Source organism: Indicator indicator, chromosome 12, assembly GCF_027791375.1.
Source record: "Indicator indicator isolate 239-I01 chromosome 12, UM_Iind_1.1, whole genome shotgun sequence".
Classification (NCBI taxonomy): domain Eukaryota; kingdom Metazoa; phylum Chordata; class Aves; order Piciformes; family Indicatoridae; genus Indicator; species Indicator indicator.
Window position 1 is genome coordinate 3,538,903 of NC_072021.1, and position 25,378 is coordinate 3,564,280.

Below are 25,378 nucleotides of genomic sequence, written 5' to 3' on the forward strand. Positions count from 1 at the left end.
AAGAAGGTCTCCTGGGAGCCTTCTCTTCTCAGACTGAACAACCCCAACTCTTTCAGTCTGCCCTCATAGGAGAGGAGCTCCAGCCCTCTGATCATCCTCATGGCCCTTCTCTACCACAAGACATAGATTATTTTTGGTGAGATCAGGTAGATAATGGCAGCTACCATGACCACTAAACTATATCCTGAAGCACCACGTCTACAGTTTCTTGAACACCTCCAGGAATAGGGATCCCACCACCTCCCTGGGCAGCCTGTTCCAACCCCTCACCACTCTCTCAGTAAGGAAGTTTTCCTCATGTCCTACCTAAACCTTCCCTGGCACAACTTCAGACTATTTCCTCTCATCCTATTCTCTACTTGGGAGAAGAGCCCAACACCAGCCCCACTCCAACCTCCTTTCAGGGAGCAGTAGAGAGCAAAAAGATCTCTTCTCCAGGCTAAACAACCCCAGCTTCCCCAGCTGCTCCTCATATGATGCCCTCCAAACCCCTCCCCAGCCTTGTTGCTCTTCTCTGGACACCCTCCAGCATCTCAGTGTCTTTCCTACGCTGTGGTGCCCAGAACTGAACCCAGTGCTCAAGCTGTGGCCTCACCAGGACTGAGTCCAGGGGCACCATCACTGCCCCACTCCTGCTGGACACTGGTTTGGAGCCAGGCCAGGATGCTTTTGGCCTTCTTGACCACCTGAGCACACTGCTGGCTCATGTCCACTACTGCTGGGTGTCCACCAGCACCCCCAGGTCCTTTTCCATCAGGCTGCTTTCCAGATACTCTGCCCCAAGCCTGGAGCATTGCTTGGGGTTGTTGTGAGCAAAGTGCAGGACCCAGCCCTGGGTCTTGTTAAACCCCATTGAGTTGAGCTCAGCCCACGGATGGGACCTGCCCAGATCTCTCTGCAGAGAGCAGGCTGCACTGTGCCACATCCAAGTTTTTTTTGAACACCTCCAGGGATGGTGACTCCACCACCTCCCTGGGCAGCTCATTCCATGGCCAATTACTCTTTCTGGGAAGAACTTTCTCCTCACCTCCAGCCTAAACTTCCCCTGGCACAGCTTGAGACTGTGTCCTCTTGTTCTGGTGCTGGTTGCCAGGGAGAAGAGACCAACCCCCTCCTGGCTACAACCTGCCTTCAGGTAGTTGTAGAGAGCAATAAGGTCTCCCCTGAGCCTTTTCTTCTCCAGGCTGAACACTCCCAGTTGTTCACTGCAGTGAGCAATAGGAGACGTGGAGGTGCTGACTTGAGAGGGAACATGGCCTGAAGCAGAGCTTTGCACGTCCAAAGCACAGCAATCAGTGACATCAGCTGCAGCTGGGACTGCTCAGCGCTTCTGCAAATGAATCCTCAGGATTCCAAATGTATAATTAATGGCCTGGCCTATTGGACTAACTCAGCAAAACACAGAAATTCTCTGGCTGCACCAGACAGAAAAGTCCTGTTGTCTACAGTGGCACTCAGCTTGGCCAAAAGACCACTCACACACTTCCTGAACTCTTCAGTTTCAGCAGCCTTTTTTTTTTTTTTTCCCCAATGGCCACTGAAGCAGAAATACCAAAGAGAACATCCCTGAGCCACATCTGGAACACTGGGTTCAGTGTGAGGCTCCCCAGGTCAAGAAAGACAGGGATCCTCTGGAGAGGGTCCAACAGAGAGCTATGAGGATGACTGAGAGACTGAACATCTCTGCTGTCAACAAAGACTGAGAGCCCTGGGGCTGTTTAGCCTGGAGAGAAGGCTGAGAGGGGCTCTGATCAATGTCTGTCAATAGCTGAGGGGTGGGAGTCAAGATGAAGGTGATGGTCTCTTTTTGCTGGTGCCCAGTGATAGGACAAGGAACACTAGGTACAAGCTGGAACACAGGAGGTTCCACCTCAACATGAGGAGACACTTCTGTCTGGTGAGGATGATGAAGCCCTGGACCAGGCTGCCCAGAGAGGTTGTGGAGTCTTCTTCTCTGGAGACTTTCCAGCCCTGTCTGGATGTGTTCCTGTGTGACCTCTACTGGATTCTATGGTCTTGCTCTGGCAGGGAGGGGTGGACTTGAAGATCTCCAGAGGTCCCTTCCAACCCCTAACATCCTGGGATCCTGTGATCTGTTGGTCATGTTGACTTAGCAGAATCACAGAAGGTTAGGGGTTGGAAGGGACTTCCAGAGATCACCCAATACAGTCCCCCTCCCAAAGCAGGATCACCCAGGGGAGGCCACACAGGAGCACATCCAGAGGTCCCTTCCAACCCCAAACATCCTGTAATCCTGTGATTAAAGCTACCAAGAATGCTCACCAGACTGCAGCACCATCCTCATCTTCCCAAGCTGAGATACCCCAAGTCAGTCATTTCCCTCACTGTCCAACCCAATCCCCTTCCCAGTGCATTCTCATCTCTCTTGTGCACCAAGGGAGGCAAATGCTTGGTGCAAAAGTGTAACCTAAGGTCATGTCACACTGCACCAGTGGGCCAGCCCAAGGCCCAACTGCAATAACATCTGCCTGTAGAGAAGGCTTTGCATGAGTTGGACAGGAGCAGGCAGTGTGAGCTTGCAGCACAGAAGGCCAATGGCAGCCTGGGCTGCATCCAAAGCAGCATTGCCAGCAGAGCCAGAGAGGTGATTCTGCCACTTTGCTCTGCTCTGGGGAGACCTCACCTGGAGTGCTGTGTGCAGGTCTGGAGCCCTCAGCACAGGAAGGACATGGACCTGATGGAGAGGGTCCAGAGGAGGGACATGAAAATGATCAGGGGGTTGAAGCAGCTCTGCTATGAGGACAGGCTGAGGGAGCTGGGGGTGTTCAGCCTGGAGAAGAGAAGGCTCCAGGGAGACCTAAGAGCAACCTGCCAGGACCTGAAGGGGGCTACAAGAAGGCTGCAGAGAGACTGTTTGCAAAGGCCTGCAGGGACAGGATGAGGGACAATGACTTCTAACTGGAGAAGAGCAGATTGAGATTGGATGTTAGGAACAAATTCTTCACTATGAGGGTGGTGGAACCTCTGCAGTGGATCCATTTATCCCTCTGCAATGGATCCTTTTATCCCTCTGGAGTGGATCCATTAATCCTTCTAAAACAGATACATTTACCCCTCTGCAATGGATCCATTTACCCCTCTGCAATAGATCCATTTATCCCTCTACAATAGATCCATTTACCCCTCTGCAATGGATCCATTTATCCCTCTACAACAGATCCATTTCTCCCTCTGCAATAGATCCATTTATCTCTCTGCAATAGATACATTTATTCCTCTGCAATAGATTCATTTATCCCTCTGCAATGGATCCATTTACCCCTCTGCAATAGATCCATTTATCTCTCTGCAATGGATCCATTAATCCTTCTGCAATAGATCCATTAATCCTTCTGCAATAGATCCATTAATCCCTCTGCAATAGATCCATTAATCCCTCTGCAATGGATCCATTTATCCCCCTGCAATGGATCCATTTATCCCTCTGCAATGGATCCATTTATCCCTCTGCAATGGATCCATTAATCCCTCTGCAATAGATCCATTTATCCCTCTGCAATAGATCCATTTATCCCTCTGCAATGGATCCATTTATCCCCCTGCAATAGATCCATTTATCCCTCTGCAATGGATCCATTTATCCCCCTGCAATGGATCCATTTATCCCTCTGCAATGGATCCATTTATCCCCCTGCAATGGATCCATTTACCCCTCTCCAATAGGTCCATTTATCTCTCTGCAATGGATCCATTAATCCCTCTGCAATAGATCCATTTATCGCTCTACAATAGATCCATTTATCCCTCTGCAATAGATCCATTTATCCCTCTGCAATGGATCCATTAATCCCTCTGCAATAGATCCATTTATCCCTCTGCAATAGATCCATTTATCCCTCTGCAATGGATCCATTTATCCCCCTGCAATGGATCCATTAATCCCTCTGCAATAGATCCATTTATCGCTCTGCAATCCATCCATTTATCCCTCTGCAATGGATCCATTAATCCCTCTGCAATAGATCCATTTATCCCTCTGCAATGGATCCATTAATCCCTCTACAACAGATCCATTTACCCCTCTGCAATGGATCCATTAATCCCTGTACAACAGATCCATTTATCCCTCTGCAATGGATCCATGTATCCCTCTGCAATCCATCCATTTATCCCCCTGCAATGGATCCATGTATCCCTCTGCAATCCATCCATTTATCCCTCTCTCTGGAGGGCTGACAACATTGTGCTGCCTCACTGCAGAAATCCATAAAGTTTCTTAAACTGTCTTGCAGAGCTGGTGGCTGGGAACAAGCCATCAGGGGAGACCTAACAGCAGCCTGCCAGTAGCTGAAGGGGGCTACAAGAAGGCTGCAGAGGGACTGTTTGCAAAGGTCTGCAGGGACAGGACGAGGGAAAATGGTTTGAAATTAAAGAGGAGGAAATTTAGATTGGATGTGAGGAGTAAGTTCTGCACCGTGAGGGTGGTGGAACACTGGAACAGGTTGCCCAGGGAGCTGGTTGAGGCTCCATCCCTGTAGATATTCAAGGTGAGGCTCAACAGGGCTGTGAGCAACTTGATCTAGCTGGGGATGTCTCTGCTGAGTGCAGACTGGATGAGCTTTGGAGGTCCCTTCCAGTCTGGACCATTCTGTGATTCCCTGACTCTATGAGTTCAGTTGTGCTTGCTGCTGAATGCTGAGCACAACCTTCTGAAGCCAAGGCCAGGGGTGAGCAAGATGCCTGCTTTCAGTTGTTCCCTCAGAGATCCCTTTCACAGATCACCCAGAACGTTTGTGGGCACAGAATAAAAATGCTCTTTGATGACAATAAAAAAATGAGTGCCTGCATTGATTCCTGTGCAGCCTACAGCACAGCTTCAGTCACAAGCACAGGAATATGCTGGGCTTGCTGAGCCTTTCAAAAGCAGAGGATGCTGAATGCAAGCCAAAGGGAGCAGAAACAAAATCCCACTCCTAACGGGATACAGAGATCCTGACAGATTAATTGTTCTCCATCTTGCTATCTTAGTGGCATCTCATGAGTAATTGTTTTTTACTACTATAACATGAAATATTCCAGCAGGGTTGTAAGCCAAAGATAGCATTAAGATATGATTTGTGGGAACAGAGCAAGGGGAAAGAAAGATAATTATAGAAGAAAGAGAAAGGCTAAAAATATGGCTGTGGATATGAGGGAAAGGACAGAGTAGGGAGAAGAGTAAAATCACTGCTGATTTATTGCCTTTAAATCAAGTTAAAACCACAGCCATGGTGTTTAAGTTACTCAATGTGAAATATTCTTTTCATCTTTTTTCTTTTTTTTTTTTCAATCGCTTTGTCATTGGATCCCAGCTGGATTCTTCCAAGTGGAACTGAAGTTTCCGTGCATTAAATATTTGAATACAAAGAGCAAAAGATCTATCTATAGAAACCCCAAAGCTTTCCAAATTAAAATGTATTTAACACTTTTGTCTTCTCATTTGGTCAGGACTTTTAATGACCTTGCAATTATTAAAGTTCATTGAGATGAGTTGGGCTCTGTTAAAAAAAAGAAACAACAATAAAATGCAGCTCCTTCATTAAGCAAAGCTCCAGCTGGGAGGTATTTGGAAGAGTGGCAATCACCAAAGATCTGAGCACTCATCCCCATCCAAAGCAGGGAGAGCAGCAGCACAGGGAGGGGATTCTGGCCCTCTGCTCTGCTGAGACCCCACCTGCAGCACTGCCTCCAGTTCTGGTGCTCCCAGTATCAAAGGGACTTGGAGCTGCTGCAGTGGGTCCAGAGGAGGCCACAAAGATGATCAGAGGGCTGGAGAACCTCCCCTGTGGGGACAGGCTGAGAGAGCTGGAGCTGCTGAGGCTAGAAAAGAGAAGGCTCCGGGGAGACCTTAGAGCAGTCTTCCAGTACCTGAAGGGAGCTACAGGAGAGCTGGGAAGGGACTTTGGACAAGGGCTTGTAGTGGTAGGATGGGAGGGAATGGATGGAAGCTTGAGGAGGGTAGATTTAGACTGGAGACTAGGAAGAGATTCTTTGCAGTGAGGGTGGTGAGACACTGGAACAGGTTGCCCTGGGAGGCTGTGGATGTCCCCTCCCTGGGGGTGATCAGGGTCAGATTGGATAAAGTCTTGAGCAACCTGGGCTGGTGGAAGGTGTCCCTGCCCATGGCAGGGGGGTTGGAACTGGATGATCTGTGTGCCCAGGTGGCCAAGAAGGCCAATGGCATCCTGGCCTGCATCAGCAATAGTGTGGCCAGCAGGAGCAGGGAAGTCATCCTGCCCTGTGCTCAGCACTGGTCAGACCACACCTTGAGTACTGTGTCCAGTTCTGGGGTCCTCAATTCAAGAGAGATGTTGAGATGCTGGAATGTGTCCAGAGAAGGGCATCAAGGCTGGGGAGGGGTCTGGAGCACAGCCCTGTGAGGAGAGGCTGAGGGAGCTGGGGGTGTTTAGCCTGGAGAAGAGGAGGCTCAGGGCAGACCTCATTGCTGTCTACAACTACCTGAAGGGAGGTTGTAGCCAGGAGGGGGTTGGTCTCTTCTCCCAGGCAACCAGCAGCAGAACAAGAGGACACAGTCTCAAGCTGTGCAGGGGGAAGTTTAGGCTGGAGGTGAGGAGAAAGTTCTCACAGAAAGAGCAATTGGCCATGGAATGAGCTGCCCAGGGAGGTGGTGGAGTCACCATCCCTGGAGGTGTTCAAAAAAGGATTGGACATGGCACCTGGAGCCATGGTTTAGTAGTCATGAGGTGCTGGGTGATAGGTTGGACCTGATGGTCTGAGGTCTTTTCCAACCTGGTTGATTCTATGATTCTGTGATTCTATGATCTTTAAGTTCCCTTCCAACCCAACCCACTCCATAACTCTATGAATCTATAGCCCCCTTAGAGCAGCCTTCCAGTACCTGAAGGGGGCTACAGGAATGGCAGGAAGGGACTTTTTGCAAGGTCTATAGTGATAGGATAAGAGGGAATGGATTCTCAGTGGTACCTTTTCAGCAGCTGCCCTGTAAACCACAACCCTTTCTTCTCACCAGCTCTCCAACAAGGAACTTCCTTGCAGCTTTGCCAGACATCCTCATCCCCAGAAGTCATTCCCCTTCCACTCTTCTTATGAAGAGTGACATCCTCATTGAAAAGAGCTACTCATCTGGAAACCTGCTTCTAAGGCTGCAGAGGTTTTGTATTGCCAACACAAAAGTTAGGAAAATCCTCAGTGGGAGCTGTATTAGCCAGAGGCCAAGCCAGGAGAGGCAAAACAAGGACACAGAAGGGAAGGAAAGGTCAAGTCAGTAGTACAGAGATTCATGGAATGGTTTGGGTTGGAAGGGAACTTAAGGATCATCCAGTTCCAACCCCCTGCCATGGGCAGGGACACCTTCCTCTAGCCCAGGTTGCTCAAAGCCTCACCCAGCCTGGCCTTGAACCCCTCCAGGGAGGAGACATCCACCACCTCCCTGGGCAACCTGTTCCAGTGTCTCACCACCCTCACTGCAAAGAATTTCTTCCTAATCTCCAGTCTCAATCTGCCCTCTTCAAGCTTCAATCCATTCCCTCTCATCCTATCACTACAGCCCTTGTCAAAAGTCTCCTCCTGGCTTCCTTGTAGCCCCTTCAGGTCCTGGAAGGTTGCTTTAAGGTCTCCCTGGAGCTTTCTCTTCTCCAAGCTAAACATCCCCTCTTGCAGGCAGTCTCCACAGGGGAGGTTCTCCAGCCCTCTGATCATCTTTGTGGCCTCTTCTGGACCCACTCCAGCAGCTCCATGTCCCTTTGATACTGGGAGCACCAGAACTGGAGGCAGTGCTGCAGGTGGGGTCTGATCAGAGCAGAGCAGAGGGCCAGAATCCCCTCCCTGTGCTGCTGCTCTCCCTGTCCTTCACCTTCAGGTTGCTCTCCAGCCACTCTTCACCCAGCCTGGATTTGTGCTTGGGATTTCCCTGACCCACATGTAGGACCTTGCACTTTTCTCCTGCACTCAACAGTTCCAGTGATGCAAAATCAACAATGCAAGGAAATTTCAGCTGTACTTGGAAGAATCCAGCTGGGACCCAACTACCAACAGATAAAAACAAACCAAACCAAAACAAACACAACAAAAGCACCACCTCAAGCTAACAAACAATACAAAAAAACACCAAACCAAAACCTTACAGGAATATTTCACATTGAGTATCTGAATTTCCTCTAAAGCTGAAAAGTCTGTTCAGTTATTTGCTGTGATTCCTGCAGGTTTCCTTCTACTCCTTTCTCAAAGCAAACCATGCTCAGACCTGAACCTCTACTTTGGCTATGATGAAGCTCATGCAGCTTTGACTTTGCTCACCTACTCAAGGCCTCTGCCTGAGAGTGAGTTAGCTTGATTCTAACTACTGCTACATTGCCTTAATAGAACTAAAGCAGCACCAGGGAGTACTCCTGGGCACTGGGACTGACTCTTCTAGGCTGCTAAATCATTAGAACAGTTCCTGGTATTGTTTGTCCTAGGACAATTAACATTTTCTCAAACAATCAGGCAGAATATGGGAAGTAGCAAGAGCCAGGGACCCATCCTAATAAAAGCAATGTGGATGCAACCTCCCCTGTAAGCTCAGGGGATTCAGTGGCACAGAAGCAGGATGTTTACACCACTGGTTGCAGTGCCACAGAGCAGTCTAAGACACAAGCTGAGCTCAGGCCAGCTGGCCTGCATCCACACTATTAAACTCAGGATAAATGAGAGCTGCACAGGCTGAGAGCTGGGTAAAGGACAACCTCATGAAGTTCAGTAAGGACAAGGGCAGGGTCCTGCAGCTGGGGAGGAACAACAGCAGGCACCAGGACAGGTTAGAGGCTGCCCTGCTGGAGAGCAGCTCCATGGAGAAAGACCTTGGAGTGCTCGTGGACAGCAAGTTCTGCATGGGACAGCAATGTGCCCTGGTGGCCAAGAGAGCCAATGGGATCCTGGGGTGCAGCAAGGAAAGTGTGGCCAGCAGGGCTAGGGAGGTTCTGCTGCCCCTCTGCTCTGCCCTGCTGAGACCACAGCTGCAATCCTGTGTCCAGTTTGGGGCTGCCCAGTTCAAGAGACTGCTGGAGAGAGTCCAAGGGAGAGCCACGAGGATGATTATGGGACTTGAGCATTTCTTCTAGGAAACTGTAGGAGTTTCATTTGCAAGATCAAGCAGGAGGGACACAGGAGTTAATCATAGACTCATAGAATGGTTGTGTTCCTATGCAACCTGTTCTAGATTCTATGGTCCTGCTCTGGCAGGGTGGTTGGACTTGATCATCTTCAAAGGTCCCTTCCAACCCCTAACATCCTATGATCCTATGAGTTGGAAGGGACATCTGAAGATCATCCAGTCCAATCCCCTGCAGTCAGCAGAGACATTCTCCACTAGCTCAGGTTGCCCAGAGCCCTGTTGAGCCTCACCTTGAATATCTCCAGGGATGGGGCCTCTACTACCTTCCTGGGCAACCTGTTGCAGTGTTCTACCACCCTCATAGTGAAGAACTTGTTCCTAACATCCAATCTCAATCTGCTCTGCTCTCATTTCAAACCATTGCACCTCGTCCTGTTCCTGCAGGCCTTTGCAAACAGTCCCTCTGCAGCCTTCTTGTAGGGCCCCTGTGTGTGCTCCAGCCCTTGGATCATCTTTTTGGTCTCCTCTGGACACACTCCAGCAGCTCTGTGTCCTTCTTCTGCTGGGGAACACCAGAGCTGGAGGCAGGATTGGAGGTGAGGTCTGAGCAGAGCAGAGTCAAGGGGCAGAATCCCCTCTCTTGCCCTGCTGCCCACACTCCTCTGGCTGCAGCCCAGGATACAATTTGCCTTCTGGGCTGCAAGACAGAAACCATGACAGACTTAGTTGCAAAATATAATTTAACACAGACAAAGCCATTTGCAAATAGCAGCATTTTTTAACTGAACAGGAGCCAAGTACATTTCCTTCCCCCCTTCCTTTCCCCTCTCTGTTTCCTTTCCCCTCTCTCTTTCAATTTTGTGCAGCATCCTTTAACCTCTTGTAGTTTCTTTCTTCTGCTGTGGCAGAAGGGATGCCCCCCAAATTTGCTTTTCTCCTCCCAAATAGCTGTTTTCCAAACCAGACTGGTGCATGTTTTACATTCCTAAAGAAAACAGGGAATGTTATTGCTCAGAATATGATTCTGCAACTTATTAAATCATTCCCTTGCCTCTGTTTCAGAGGTCCCCAAGGAAATATCCCCACGTAACACCAAATACATGCCCAGTTTACAAGAACAGAGTTCACCAAGAAAACAAAAACAAGCAACACAAACTGTTGTGGGGTTTAGAATCACAGAATTGTCAGGGGTGGAAGGGACCTCAAGGATCATCCAGTCCCAACCCCCCTGCCATGGGCAGGGACACCTCACACTACAGCAGGTTGCTCACAGCCACATCCAGCCTGGCTGCAAACACCTCCAGGGATGAGGCTTCCACCACCTCCCTGGGCAACCTGTGCCAGTGTCTCACCACCCTCATGGGGAAGAATTTCTTCCTAACATCCAATTGCAGTCTACTCATTCCTAGTTTTGCTCCATTCTCCCCAGTCCTATCACTCCCTGACACCCTCAAAAGTCCCTCCCCAGCTTTCTTGGAGCCCCCTTCAGATACTGGAAGGCCACAAGAAGGTCTCCTCAGAGCCTTCTCTTCTCCAGACTGCACAACCCCAACTCTCTCAGGCTGTCCTCATAGCAGAGCAGCTCCAGCCCTCTGCTCATCCTCATGGCCCTTCTCTGGACACCTTCCAGCACCTCCAGATCTTTCCTGTACTAGGGGCTCCAGAACTGGACACAGAGCTCCAGAGTGGAGCAGAGGGGGAGAATCCCCTCCCTGGCCCTGCTGGCCACACTTCTCTTGCTGCAGCCCAGGCTCTGCTTGGCTCTCTGGGCTGCAAGTGCTCACTGCTGGCTCCTGCTGAGCTTCTCATCCCCCAGCAACCCCAAGGCCTTTTCTTCAGGGCTGCTCTCAAGCCAGTCCCTGTCCAGCCTATATTTCCATTACTGCTTTTCTTTAGCATCCACAAAGCAATGCTCAGCTGCCATAACATCGCAAGCTGTGCTCAGCAGGGGCAAAGATTTCGTCAGAGAGCTGAGCACAAACTCTTCAGAGCTCTGACAAAGCCTTCAAATTGAAAGATTCTACACCAAAAAACTCCTTTCCTTTCCAGAAACAGGACAGGGCCAAAGGTCCAAGGCTCAGCTACAAATTATTTATCAGGGGAAAGAAAAGACAAAATTTAGTTCCTATGTCACAGAATGGGAGAGGTGACCACCCTCTGCTACAGGGAAGACAAATGGATCATCCTGGTTCACAAGATCTTGCAGGACTATGGAAATGCTCCTTTAAAACATGAATACATCTACATTCCAGCAGTCTTTTCCAGAAATCTAATACAAATTAAGAGGATCATCATCCAGAGGAGTGTGGGCAGCAGGGCAGGAGAGGGGATTCTGCCCCTTGACTCTGCTCTGCTGAGACCTCACCTCCAATCCTGCCTCCAGCTCTGGTGTCCCCAGCAGAAGAAGGACACAGAGCTGCTGGAGGGAGTCCAGAGGAGGCCACAAGGATGATCCAAGGGCTGGAGCAGCTCTGCTGTGAGGAGAGGCTGAGGGAGCTGGGGGTGTTCAGCCTGGAGAAGAGAAGACTCCAGGGGGACCTTAGAGCTGCCTTGCAATAGCTGAAGGGATCCTCCAGGAAGGCTGCAGAGGGACTTTTCCTGAGGATGTCTAGAGACAGGACAAGGGGGAATGGTTTGAAGCTGAGGGAGAGCAGGGTGAGACTGGAGCTGAGGAAGAAGTTTCTCAGTGTGAGGGTGGTGAGACTCTGGAACAGGCTGCCCAGGAAGATTGTGGATTCCTCCCCCCTGGGGGTGTTCAAGGCCAGGTTGGATGAGGCCTTGAGCAACTGAGTCTAGCTGAGCAAATGATCTCTGAGGTCCCTTCCAACCTGAGCCATTCCATGATTCCATGTCTCTATATTGCTCACTTTTGCCTGCCAGCCAAGTCTTTCCACAACAGCAACAACTGTCACCACCACTCTTATTCACCCCACACATTTTGTCTAGAATGGGACAGCTTCTAACCCCTGCTGAACTGCTGTGGATTTCAGGAGTGATTCAATGAAGTCCATAGATGTGATGCCACTGAGATCATGCTCTGGCCCTGTTCCTTCTTATGTCACTGAAGGAACACCAGAGCTTTCCAGGAGAGTGGCAATGCATTTGACACATTCTCCTCCTCAGAGAGGCAATTTTAGCCATGCCACTCTTTATATGCACTGCTGGAACTGATGCAGGTGACCTAATTTACTGTAAGGGAATGCAATGCCCAAAAGTCTGATTCCAAACTGCCACGTACTTTTATGGGCTGGACCAGAGAGTGGCCCAAGTCTCTTGCATCATTTAATGGCTTGAAAAGATTCTTCAGCCAGAACTGCCAAAATAAAGAATTCAGGCTGAACAACCCCAGTTCCCTCAGCCTGTCCCCAAGGCAGAGGTGCTCCAGCCCTTGGATCATCTCTGTGACCCCCTCTGGACTCACTTCAACAGCTTCTCCTGCTGGGGACACGAGAACTGGAGGCAGGATTGGAGGTGGGGTCTCAGCAGAGCAAAATAAAGAGGTAGAATCCCCTCTCTTGCCCTGCATGAAGGGCAAATCCTCATGAAAAGTCCCTCTGCAGCCTTCCTGGAGGATCCCTTCAGCTATTGGAGGGTAGCTCTAAGGTCCCTCCAGAGTCTTCTCTTCTCCATGCTGAACACCCCCAGCTCCCTCAGCCTGTCCTCACAGCAGAGCTGCTCCAGCCCTTGGATCATCGTTTTGGCCTCCTCTGGACTCTCTCCACCACCTCTTTGTCCTTCTTCTGCTGGGGACACCAGAAGTGGAGGCAGGATTGGAGGAGAGGTCTGAGCAGAGCAGAGTCAAGGGGCAGAATCCCCTCTCCTGCCCTGCTGCCCACACTCCTCTGGCTGCAGCCCAGCACACAGCTGCCTGCTGGGCTGCAGGAGGGCACTGCTGGCTCCTGGGGAGCTGCTCAGCAATCAGCACTCCCCCAGTCTCTCTCTTCAGAGCTCCTCTCAACCCACTCTGGTGGTGGATGGTGTTTTTCCCAAGACAGCAAATATTTCTTTCACACCACTTACCTAGAGTAGACCTAGTACCCCAAAAAGTTAAACAGCTTCTTTCCTTAGCTGCTATCTGCTCAACAAAACTTGCTCCTAGTCCTGCCTGCAAAGAGCAACCTCCTTTAAATTCTAATCTACCTGAGCCAAGGTTGGGCCAGCAGCTCATGTGCAGATGAGCTGGCTTTTGGCAGTGGGGTTTGGGGCTTGTTGGCTTGGTTGGGGGTTTTCCTTTGGTAACTTACGTAGCAGAGATTGTGAACTCACATCCCTTCTCGGGGTGAAACGTCCTCCAGGGAGATCTTTTGCCATGGCACAGAGAGTGGAAAGCAGAGCTTGTCCAAACAGCAGAAGGAAGCAGGCAATCATTTTCTTCATCTTCAGGAAACAGAGGGACATTCAAAGGTGTGAAACTGCAATGAAGGAGAGAGGGAGATGAGCTCTTTGAGGACACCAAAGTACACTGCCAGCTGTGCTGCTTCCCTCTCATCCCACACAGGCATGCAGGGATGGTGGCAGTAGGTAAGAATACAGTGACCATCACTGGCTCATGGTGAGGTTATCATCAACTGGATGATCTTGGAGGTCTCTTCCAACCTGGTTGATTCTATGAATTCTATGATTCTAACTGAAACCTCCACTCCTTCTCCTCCAGGCTGCTCTCCAGCCACTCCTCTCGAAGCCTGGATTTGTGCTTGGGATTGCCCTGACCCAGCTGCAGGACCTTGCACTTGGTCTTGTTGAACCTCATGAGGCTGGCTTGGGCCCAGCTCTGCAGCCTGTCCAGGTCCCTCTGGATGGATCCTTTCCCTCCAGCTCTTGAGTCACTCTCACTGTCAGTGGTGATCAATCAATTGACCTTCTCTACCACAAGGGGCATTAAGGTTTTTCACTGTGGTAAAAACTCTACCAAGGGAGAAGAGATGATCTGTGGCTCATGCTAAATATCCTTCTATTTCTGTCCTCACTTCAGGGAATTCTTTTTCACACAGAACTGGGACTCCACTAGCCTGGAAGCCACTTTTTTTTTTTTTTTTTTTAATTCAGGTACTTCAAAAACATACCTCTCTATTGTGGGCAGATCATGCTGAAAAAGAGATTGTAAACCATGCCTCCTGCTCCTTCCTGTGGTCTTCTTCCTCATCTTGCATTACAAGCTCCCTGCCAAGGCTAATCAGAGTTATGAACTCCTCAAAGCCAGTCTCTCCACCTTCCACAATGCAGGGAAGTGGAAACTCTCAGCAGTTACCTTGAACATGATTCTATGATTCTATAACACCAACAACTTTTCTATCTGCAGATAATATCCCTTTCTTGAACCTTATATATTTCTCATCATAGATGGGAAGGAAGGAAAGCGAAGGCAAAAAAAAAAAAAACACCAGAGGCTGCAGTTCTCACCTCTACAGAGGCTGCCTTCAGCTTTCCTTCTTTGACAGATAAGAGACAGACTTTGACTTATATTAATCTGCCAGAAGATCTAATTTATGGGGTTTAAAGTTAAAACATCATAAAGTCCTTTCAGCACTCCTCATTACCCACTCATTTTTAAGAAAACAGGAAACTGTGATCAAATCAAAAGCTCTTCCTGAAGTTAAAGGAAGTGCAAGCACCTACAGGAGTCAGTAAAATCTGGTTCTGGCCCCAGGTTAGCAAGTACAGCCAGCTGGAAACCCAGTGGGGCTCTTATTGCATGGAAGCCACAAAAACCTCCCTCTCAATCCCATCAGCTCAGGAATTCTTTCTAGAAGAAGGTCAGTAGGCACTGCAAAGCCCTGTTAAAGACCAGTTATAAAGTGTTCCAAGGTACCTCACCAACCACAAGCCAGCACATGCATTACTGCTCCATTACTCATTAAACTCACTCTGTGTGCCATGGGTACCAGCACACACAGTATTAATAATTTCCTCCTTTCGGACCAGTTGCTGACACAGGCATTTTGCAGCTCTGGAAAACAGCTATAGAGCCCCACAGAGGCCAGCAAGGTAGGATCATAAAAATCATAGGATGGCTTAGGTTGGGAGGAATGTCAGAAATCATCTACTCCAACCTCCCCACCACGGGCAGGGACACCTCTCAGCTAGACTTGGCTGCTCAAGGCCTCATCCAACCTGGCCTTGAACACCCACACAATCTCCCTGGGCAGCCTATTCCAAAGTCTCATCACCCTCACAATGAAGAACTTCTTCCTCAGCTCCAGTCTAAACCTACTCTCCCTCAGCTTCAAACCATTCCCCCTTGTCCTGTCTCTAAACACCTTCATGAAAAGTCCCTCTGCAGCCTTCCTGGAGGATTCCTTCAGCTGTTGGAAGGCAGCTCTAAGGTCCCCCTGGAGTCTTCTCTTCTCCAGGCTGACCAACCCCAGCTCCCTCAGCCTCTCCTCACAGCAGAGGTGCTCCAGCCCTTGGATCATCTTTGTGGCCTCCTCTGGACTCACTCCAGCAGCTCTGTGTACTTCTTCTGCTGGGGACACCAGAACTGGAGGCAGGATTGGAGGTGAGGCCTCAGCAGAGCAGAGTCAAGGGGCAGAATCCCCTCTCTTGCCCTGCCTGAAGGGCATGATCCTGCCACATGACAGCAATTTGCTTGCCTGTGTAATGATGAGGACAGGATGCAAACCAGACTCACAAAGCCTACCAGCTCTTTTCTTACACTTTCCCATAGACTTCCTCATCAAACACATATCCCTTCCCTCAGCAGCTAAAAGGCTATTCCAGTGCTCTCTGCAGTGAGCCATATCCCTGCCTCCTATAAAAACAGGACTACAGCTGGAACCCCATCAGCACCACTGCTGCTACACATGCCCACAGCTGAGTTGTATCCTGGACTAGTAAACCACAGCTGGGATAGTTAACTAAATTAACTCTGATTTGGAAACCACAAAGGGAAGACCCAAAATGCATTAGAAAGCAGTTCCTTAGAAGGGAGGTGAATGACATTTGGAAGTCAGCCAAATATTCCCACAAAACCACCAGAGTACATGACTACCAGCATGCAGAGTGTAGCTGAAGGTGCTGCAGGATACAGGAGGACAACCACATTCTGGAAGCTGTGAGAAGAGCTTAAGGGATGGGGGGAAACCTGGAAGAGGGGATCGAGAGTAGCCTCAGCAAGTTCTGATGATACCAGCCTGGGGGGTGGCTGACACCTGCCAGGCTGTGCTGCCATCCAACCAGAGCTGGACAGGCTGAGAGCTGGGGGCAGGCAAACCTCATCAAGTTCAGTAAGGACAAGTGCAGGGTCCTGCAGATGGGGAGGAACAACAGCAGGCACCAGGACAGGTTAGGAGCTGCCCTGCTGGAGAGCAGCTCCATGGAGAAAGACCTTGGAGTGCTGGTGGACAGCAAGTTCTGCATGGGACAGCAATGTGCCCTTGTGGCCAAGAGAGCCAATGGGATCCTGGGGTGCAGCAAGGAAAGTGTGGCCAGCAGGGCTAGGGAGGTTCTGCTGCCCCTCTGCTCTGCCCTGCTGAGACCACAGCTGCAATCCTGTGTCCAGTTTGGGGCTGCCCAGTTCAGGAGAGACAGAGACCTGCTGGAGAGAGTCCAAGGGAGAGCCAGGAGGATGCTTAAGGGACTTGAGCATCTCCCCTGTGAAGAGAGCCTGAGAGCCCTGGGGCTGTTTAGTCTGGAGAAGAGAAGGCTGAGAGGGGATCTGATCAATGTCTATCAATAGCTGAGGGGTGGGTGTCAAGGGGAGGGGGCCAGGCTCTTTTGGGTGGTGCACAGCAATAAGCCAAGGAACAGTGGATACAAACTTGAACAGAGAAGGTTTCAGCTCAACATGAGGAGAAACTTCTTTGCAGTGAAGTTGCCAGAGCCCTGGAGCAGGCTGCCCAGGGAGGTTGTGGAGTCTCCTTCTCTGGAGACTTTCCAAGCCCACCTGGATGCATTCCTGTGCAGACTGCCCTGGGTGATGCTGCTCTGGCAGGGGGGTTGGACTGGATGATCTCTGGAGCTCCCTTCCAGTCTCTAATGATACTGTGAAAACAAATTTGCCTGTCAAGGGATAGAGATCAGATGAGCACACAGAGGTTTTAAAGAGTACAGACACCAAAAGATGCAACCCACCACATAGAGCAAAGATCAGCACTCAATGTTATTGTGAGCTCTAAATATTATCGCAGGACTTTTACACAATGGACTCAGTTTTCGAAAGGCCTTAGAGTAGATGTACTCCATGTAGCATTTCTTTTCCTACAAGCTAATGAAATGAAGCACATTACAGGTTGTGTTAGTTATTCTTAAGTAATTTATCCCAACCACAGATAGACTTCCTGGGGTCACTGCTCTAAAACCAGTAACTATTAAACTGGAGAGTCATAGACTAATCATGCTCAGAAAGGACCTCTGTAGGTTATCAGATCCAACCCTTGCTCAGATCTCAGTGACAGGACGTTAGGGATTGGAAGGGACCTCCTCAGATCATCCAGGTCCAACCGCCCTGCCAGAGGATCACACAGGGCAGGTCACACAGGAATGCATCCAGGCAGGTTTGGAAAGTCTTCAGAGAAGGAGACTCCACAACCTCTCTGGGCAGCCTGCTCCAGGGCTCTGGCACTCTCACCATACAGAAGTTCCTCCTCGTGTTGAGGTGGAACTTCCTGTGTTCCAGCTTGTACCCATTGTTCCTTGTCCTATCACTGGGCATCACAGAAAAGAAATCATCACCTTCCTCCTTACACCCACCCCTCAGGTACTGATAGACATTGATGAGATCCCCTTTCAGCCTTCTCCTCTCCAGACTAAACAGCCCCAGGGCTCTCAGCCTTATTTCACAGCAGAGATATTCCAAGTCCCCCACTCATCCTCGTAGCTCTCTGTTGGACCCTCTCCAGCAGATCCCTTTCTCTCCTGAACTGCTGACAACCATTTCAGTATTTCAGATACTTGCCCTATGAAAGCTCACAGTGATGCTGTAGAACACTGCACCCATAGTATGGTTGGCTCTGCTTAGTTCGCAGTGGTCAGACAGTGAGCTTTAGCAGTGGGAATTCTTGGTTTATGACCACATCAACCTCCATGCCATGACTTTCTTCAGTTACCACATGGACAATAATCCTTTTCATTATCTTGTTCTTTCTGGGGAAGACTCATTTGAACTTTCTGGTTCTGATTCTGCTCTAGACATCAGAGTTTCCACAAAGTTCCCAGAAGAGAAGCATGGGAAAATGGAAGAAATTTTAGCATGAGGACCAGGGATTTCTATGAAAGCATCGATTATATGACATGTAACGCATGTGGGCTGCTTAGCTTTGTCTCCGTGAAGTACAGTCACAAACCACAGCAGACTACAAAGAGGAAGCTTTTTAGAAGTACAATTCAAAATTCATGGAATGATTCACAGAATGGTTTAGGTTGGAAGGCACCTTAAAGAGCATCTAGTTCCAACCCCTCTGCTAGGGACAGGAACACATCCAGGTGGGTTTTGAAAGGCTCCAGAGAAGAACAGTCAACCTCCCTGGGCAACCTGTTCCAGTGTCTCACCACCCTCACTGCAAAGAATTTCTTCCTAATCTCCAGTCTAAATCCATTCCCCCTTGTCCTATCACTACAGCCCTTGTCAAATGTCCCCTCCTGGCTTTCCTGTAGCCCCCTTCAGGTACTGGAAGGCTGCTCTAAGGTTTCCCTGGAGCTTTCTCTTCTCTGAGCTTAACAACCTCCAACTCTCTCAGCCTGTCCCCACAGGGGAGGTTCTCCAGCCCTCTGATCATCTTCATGGCCTCCTCTGGACCCACTGCAGCACCTCCATGTCCCTCTTGTGCTGGGAGGCACCAGAACTGGAGGCAGTGCTGCAGGTGGGGTCTCAGCAGAGCAGAGGAGCAGAATCCCCTCCCTGTGCTGCTGCTCTCCCTGCTTTGGATGCAGCTCAGCACACAGCTGCCTGCTGGGCTGCCAGGGACCATTGCTGACTCCTGGGGAGTTTGTCATCATCTGACATCCCCAAGGCCTTCTCCTCCAGGCTGCTCTCCAGCCACTCCTCACCCAGCCTGGATTTGTGCTTGGGATTGCCCTGAGCCAGCTGCAGGACCTTGCACTTGGCCTTGTGGAACTTCCTGAGGTTGGCTTGGGCCCAGCTCTGCAGCCTGTCCAGGTCCCTCAGGATGGATCCCTTCCCTCCAGCCTCTCAGCTGCACCACACAGTTTGATGCCACCAGAAATTTGCTGAGGGTGCCTCAGTGCCACTACGTCACTGACAAAGATGTCAAACAGCACTGGTGCCAGCACTGACCCCTGAGGGATTCCACTTGTCAGTGGTCTCCATTTGGACATTGAGCTGTTGGTACCACGACTGAGACAGGAGTTCTGAAGTCATTTTCAAACCCACACTAACCCCAGTACCAGCACCAAGCGTGGAACAGTAACTTGAGGATAAAACCCACTCCATTCCGAATCCTCCTGGCTCACAAGGAAAACATGATCCAACAATGAGCACACTGTGCAAAAGGAGCTTGTTCAGGATCTCCAGATTATAATTAGACAGCAGTGCTTGATGTTTTACCCTCCCATGGAGATAGTTTGTAAGTCATGGGAGAATATTTACATCTGATTAGCCTTTCCCTACTTTGCCTGGACTGATGAAAACAGCTTTTATGATTACAGCTGGATCCCAAACCATAAGCACTAGAGTGCCCAGTTTGCTCATGAGAAACCCCAGTGAGGTCAGTGGAAACATTCACAGAAAGTCATGAGGTGTGAACACTGAGTGCAAGACAGAGGAGCTTAGCTCCAGCTTTGTGCAGTGCAGTGCTAGACTTGCTCAAAACGTGAAGGGAATCCAATTTAACGTGGGTTAACATCATTATAATCAGTGACATGCATGAGGGGAAGCTTAAAAAAACCCCCAATGCTTACAGCTGACACAGCCCTAGGAAAATCATGTCCTTCAGAAATCACTTTTGCAGGTTTGTGCAGGGTTTTTATGGAAAAGCCACATGTGTGTGCTTGAGGAAATGATAATTTCTTCTCAAGCAGTCAGTTTCACGACAGTAGCACAGCTGGAACATGTACCACAGCCATGTCACCTCCTCAGATCTCAGTCAGGATCATTCACCCCTTGAATGGTGGCCCCAAACGAAACCCCAAGCATTACATAAACCAGTAGGTTGCACTCAGGCAGCACTGCCCCACAGTTAAGCAGTGATAGGGGGCTAGGTCTTGCCATGGAAAGAACTGTCTGCTGAGGCAGGAATATGTGATCGTTGAAGATGCCACAACAGTTTTTACAAGAGGAAAGAGCACCATCTAGGCTGGGTTTCCACGGTAAGTGTACTACATGCAGCAACTGCCCCCCAGTCCTTCCATCTCCAGCAAACGTCGTGCTTTCAGCTATCTCCAGCAGCTCCCACGCTGCATGTCGCAGAATCACAGAACGTTAGAGGTTGGAAGGGACCTCCAGAGACCATCGTTTCCAACCCCCCTGCCAAAGCAGGGACCGAGGTGACTGCTCCATCGCAGAGCTGTCCCAACTGCACCAAGATCTGCTGCTTCCTGGCCAGATGGAAGCTGGGAAAGACACCTGCAGGCTACCAGCTAACGAGTGGCTTCTAGGTAAAGTTTGGCTCCGTTTCTGCACTGATTTTTCAAAAGCAGTGGCCTCTTTCCTTCTAGCAGATGGTTAACAGCGGTTGAATTACTGAAGCACGCACGGGGAAGAGGGCATGCGGGGAGTTTGCTCTGACCCTTGCGGTCCAAACGAAAGGGAAACATTTCTCCGCTAGGACCCTGCAAACGAGCATCTAACACATCCCCGGACTCCGCCGCAGCCCCTTTCCTCGGCCTCCCGCTCCCAGCCAGGCCCCTGCCGCCCACGTTGCAGCCCCCGCCGCCCGCAGGGCCCTCCCCGTCCACCTCCTCACCCGGAGGGGCCTCCGGAACACTGCCGCCGCGGGGACGGGACCGTCCCTCCGCCGAGCCTGGACCCCGGCGTGGGAGTGACCGCAGGCTGTGCCGTGCACAGGACGAGTCTGCGATGCCGAGCCCCGCCGGGCGGCGCGGCGGGCAGAGGGGTGCGCCCGGGCGCGGTCCGGAGGGGCAGGGCAGGGCTGGGCTGGGCTGGACAGGGCTGGGCAGCGCAGGGCAGGGCTGGACAGGGGCAGAGCAGGGTAGGGCTGGGCAGGGCAGGGCTGGGCTGGGCTGGGCTGGGCAGCGCAGGGCAGCGCAGCGCGAGCGGCAGAGCCAGGCTTACCTGACGGGCTGGCGGGGCCGCTGTGCTCGGCGGAGGGCAGCGGCACGCAGCGAGCGCGGGAGGGCCTCCTCCCACCTCGGCGCGGCCCCGGACGGCGCTCCCCCTCCCGCCCCCCCCTCCCCCCTCCCGGGGAGCGCCGCGGGCCGTGGGGAGCTGCCGCCTCCCGCCAGCCCTGTCCCCGAGCGGCAGCAGCAAGGCTCAGCCGCCGTGAGGGGAGGGAAAGACAGCGTCTCGCTAGGGAAACACCGGCTTCCCTGTCCGGATCTCCGGAGCCAGTTCTTCTCCGGGGTGTCCGGGCTCCTCTGCGATCAGCCGCCGCTGCCGTCAGGGACGCGGTACCCTTCTTCCCGTCTGCTCCGCGGAGAGACGCTGGCTGCCCTCCCGCTGCCTCCCGATTGCCGTGAGGGAAGAAACGGGAGCGATGTCCCTCCCGGGGTACGTGGCCGTCGGTCCCACGCCTTCCCTCCTGCCCCTCGAGGGGCACGGGACCCACTCCTTCCCACCCTCCCGCCTCTCGCCTGCTGTGGCCCCGACTCGGTCTCGTCGCCCCGCGCTCGCCGCGCGCCTCGTCCGCGCCGCCGGTTCTTATCTGTCGGACCTGCGAGCAGGCGGCGAGGAAAGCTCCTGCAGCCCCAAGGAGTAATTTCTGCCCCGGCCGAGTGGGTTCTCCCTGCAGGAGGGAGCCGTGGGTCCCACGGTAGAGGAAAGCGGCAGGGTTTCGTTACGGCGGTTCAGCGCCGGGCCAGCAGCACCCTGCCCCAGCTAGCACCGTGCTTCTCCAGGGAAGCCGACCAAGGGAAGCCGCCGGAGAATGGAAATCCCATTCCCTGCGGGCCAAGGCAAACAGTCCCCGGTGAATCATGGGGGTGTCTGCCACCGCGGCGAGCGGGGACAGCCTCCGTAGGGGAGAGCGCCGAGGGAGGCGTGAAGGGAATAGGGCAAGCAGCGGGGAGCGGCGTTTCACAGAATCACAGAATTAACCATGTTGGAAAAGATCTTTGGGATCATCAAGTCCAACCTATCAACCAACACCATTTAATCAACTAAACCATGTCACTAAGTTCCTCATCCAGTCTTATTTTAAACACTTTCAGGGACGGTTTCCCTGCTGTCAGGGCAGCAGCGTGGCCAGCAGTCCAGATGGAAAAAAAAAGCTGGATGTGGGGTTTATATCAACACGGGTTTAATAGGGATGAAGAACAAAAAAATCCTGCTTTGTTCCGAAGCAATTCTGATTTCTGTTACTTGGAAATGAAACCCACAACGCATCGGTGAAAGTCATTGCAAATGGCAGGGGCGGGTCGGCCTCACTGTCACGTCGAGCAGGATCAGGGTAAAATCACCAAGCCATGCCAGTTCTGGTGCCTCGGGTGCCAGCGGGTTCTGAGAGAGGAAATTTGTACCCCCAGAGCAATCTTTGGAAATTAGCAGAGCTAATCTGGGTGAGTTTTGTAAAACATAATTAGCTGTCTGTCAGGTGGGGGTACAAAATCTAATCCCTGAAAACGGGGAGAGTAAGTGATGAGTAAATCTTAAACTGAAAGAGGAGGGATCCATGCCACCTTTTGTTCTCTGCGCTGGCTCCTGCAACTCTCTTGTAGCCAGAGGAAAGTAAAGAACGAAAAGAGCACCTGAACATTTGGTAGACATTACAGCAAACCCAGCAGATCCAGGCGCAGAACAGTTCACACCTTCTGTTTCATCCTTTGTAATGTGAGCATAAGGAGGAGGCTCCAGCCCCAGTGTCCATTAATGCTCCATCATCTCGAAAGGCAGACTCTATACCTCGGGAGATTTCACTGTGACATAGCTTGAGGCACCAGCTGAGGAAAACAAATAGCAGGAGACAAAGTGCTGTGGTGAGATGAGAGTGAGCTCAGGTTGGTGCCTTCAGCTCCAGTTTATGTGTGAGGAATCCCAACATTAACTCTTCCCAGAGGCTGTGCAGCCTGCTGCTGGTGACAGGTTGAACACATGGGAAGTATCCCAGCTGGAGACCAGAGGAAGGGGTGTGATGGCAGTGGGTCAGCATGAGAAGGCATCTGTTCATTTCATAAGACACAGCTGAGAAGATGGAAGGATTTTTGTTTGATATTTATTTGATACTCTACCAGAAGTTCTGTGTATTCACAGAATCACAGAATGTTGGGGTCTGCAAAGGACCTCCAAAGATCATCCAGCCCAACCCCTCTGCCAGAGCAGGATCACCTAGAGCAGATCACACAGGAACACATCCAGGTGGGTTTGCAATATCTCCAGAGAGGGAGACTCCACAATCCTCCTGGGCAGCCTGTTCCAGCATTCTGACACCCTCACAGGGAAAAAAAATCTTCCTCCTGTTTCCATGGAACTTCCTATGCCTCAGCTTCCACCACTGCCCCTTGTGCTGGCATTGGGCATCACCCAGCAGAGCCTGGCTCCAGCCTCTGGGCACTCCCCCTGCACATCTTTATCACCAGCAATGAGGTCACCCTCAGGCTCCTCCTCTCCAACTACAGAGCCCTCAGCTCCCTCAGGCTCTCCTCATAAGGAAGATGTTCCACTGCCTTCATCATCTTTGTGGCTCTGTGCTGGACTCTTTCAAGCAGTTCCCTGAGGTCCTTCTTGACCTCAGGGGCCCACAACTGGACACAATATTCCAGATGTGGCCTTAGCAGGGCAGAGTAGAGGGGCAGGAGAACCTCTCTGGATCTCCTAACCACAGCCCCTCTAATCCCCCCCAGGATGCCCTTGGCCTTCTTGGCCACCAGAGCACATTGCTGGCTCATGGTCAACCTCCCATCCACCAGGACCCCCAGGGCCTTTTCCCCTTCACTGCTCTCCAACAGCTCAGTCCCCAACCTCTACTGACACATTGCAAAGTCTCACTGTCTCCTCCACTTGTTCCTCAAATGATGAGCTCCTGTCCTCCATTCCCATGGTGTGACTTCTTTTCCATTTGTTTGCAAGGATGGGTACAGGGAAACTGGAATATGTTAAGTTAGAGCTGGAGGCTTCTTCCAAGCCATGCTTTGACCTACAGGCAATTATTAAGCCTCTTGAAGATTACTAACTGGATAGTAGACGCTTTCTGTGTCTCATCTTTCCTTTCTTGGTTTCTCTCAGAGTCTGGAAGCATAGTTCTCAGTCTGGAAGAAGCTCCCAGTGATGTGGGCTGCCTCGGGATTATTGTAGGCTGCTACATTTCCCTCTTCAAATCAAGTGCTTTGGTGAAACAATTAATTGGTTTTCCTCCACTGCTAGAGCACTGTTTCAGACCACCCTGTAGTTAGGTACTTTCTACTGATTTACAGCCCAAATGTATTTATGGCCATTTTTTGCTTGTTTTCTAGTACAGATGTTGTCTTCCAACTTAAACAGCTCTTTCCCCCCCCCACCTTTCTTCAAGGCTTCCCTAGCCAGCAATCATTTCCCCTTTCAGCCTTCCCTCTTGCTTGCTCAACAGGTTCCAGCCATGCTTGTGCTGAGCTGGCTCCTATGGGTGCATGTGGCAGAACTGCCCATGATAGACTGTGTGAGCTCTCACCAGAACATTTCTGGTTCTGGAAAATACTTTGCCTGACGTGGTCTAGGATTTCCTCTTCATTTTCAGTAGCAGCATTACTGCTGATGGTCATCTTTGTGTTCAGTTTTATACATGCAGCTGCAACTGTTTTGCCAGTCCATAAACCCTACCTAAACCAGGGTCTTGCATTTTAAACTGTGGTGTTTCATTTCTCCTCTCTTTCCCTTTGTCTCAAGATCATTCAGTTCTTTCCAAACAAGGTCTTTTTTCCCCTTTTACTCTTACAATGTCTATTGACTCTCCTGTGTTTTGTCAGAAAACTTCTGTACCTCTCCTACAGAGACAGGCTGAGAGAGTTGGGGTCGTTCAGTCTGGAGAAGAGAAAGCTCCCAGGAGACCTTCTTGTGGCCCTCCAGTATCTGAAGGGGGCTCCAAGAAAGCTGGAGAGGGACTTTTTAGGGTGTCAGGTATGATAGGAGTTGGGGAATGGAGCAAAATTAGAAATGGGTAGATTCAGATTGGATGTTAGGAAGAAATTCTTCCCCATGAGGGTGGTGAGACACTGGCACAGGTTGCCCAGGGAGGTGGTGGAAGCCTCATCCCTGGAGGATTT

The 25,378-nt window shown here is 50.9% G+C and overlaps 1 protein-coding gene across 1 annotated transcript in view; it reads right to left on the bottom strand.

Moving 5' to 3' along the window:
* Nucleotides 1–13,450, bottom strand: part of MATN2 (matrilin 2) — a 65,104-nt gene extending 51,654 nt beyond the window's left edge. The window contains exon 1 of the mRNA XM_054385377.1: nucleotides 13,318–13,450. Within this exon, the coding sequence (XP_054241352.1) occupies nucleotides 13,318–13,450 (133 nt within the window). The remainder of the gene's footprint in view (nucleotides 1–13,317) is intronic.
* Nucleotides 13,451–25,378: the final 11,928 nt, after the last annotated feature.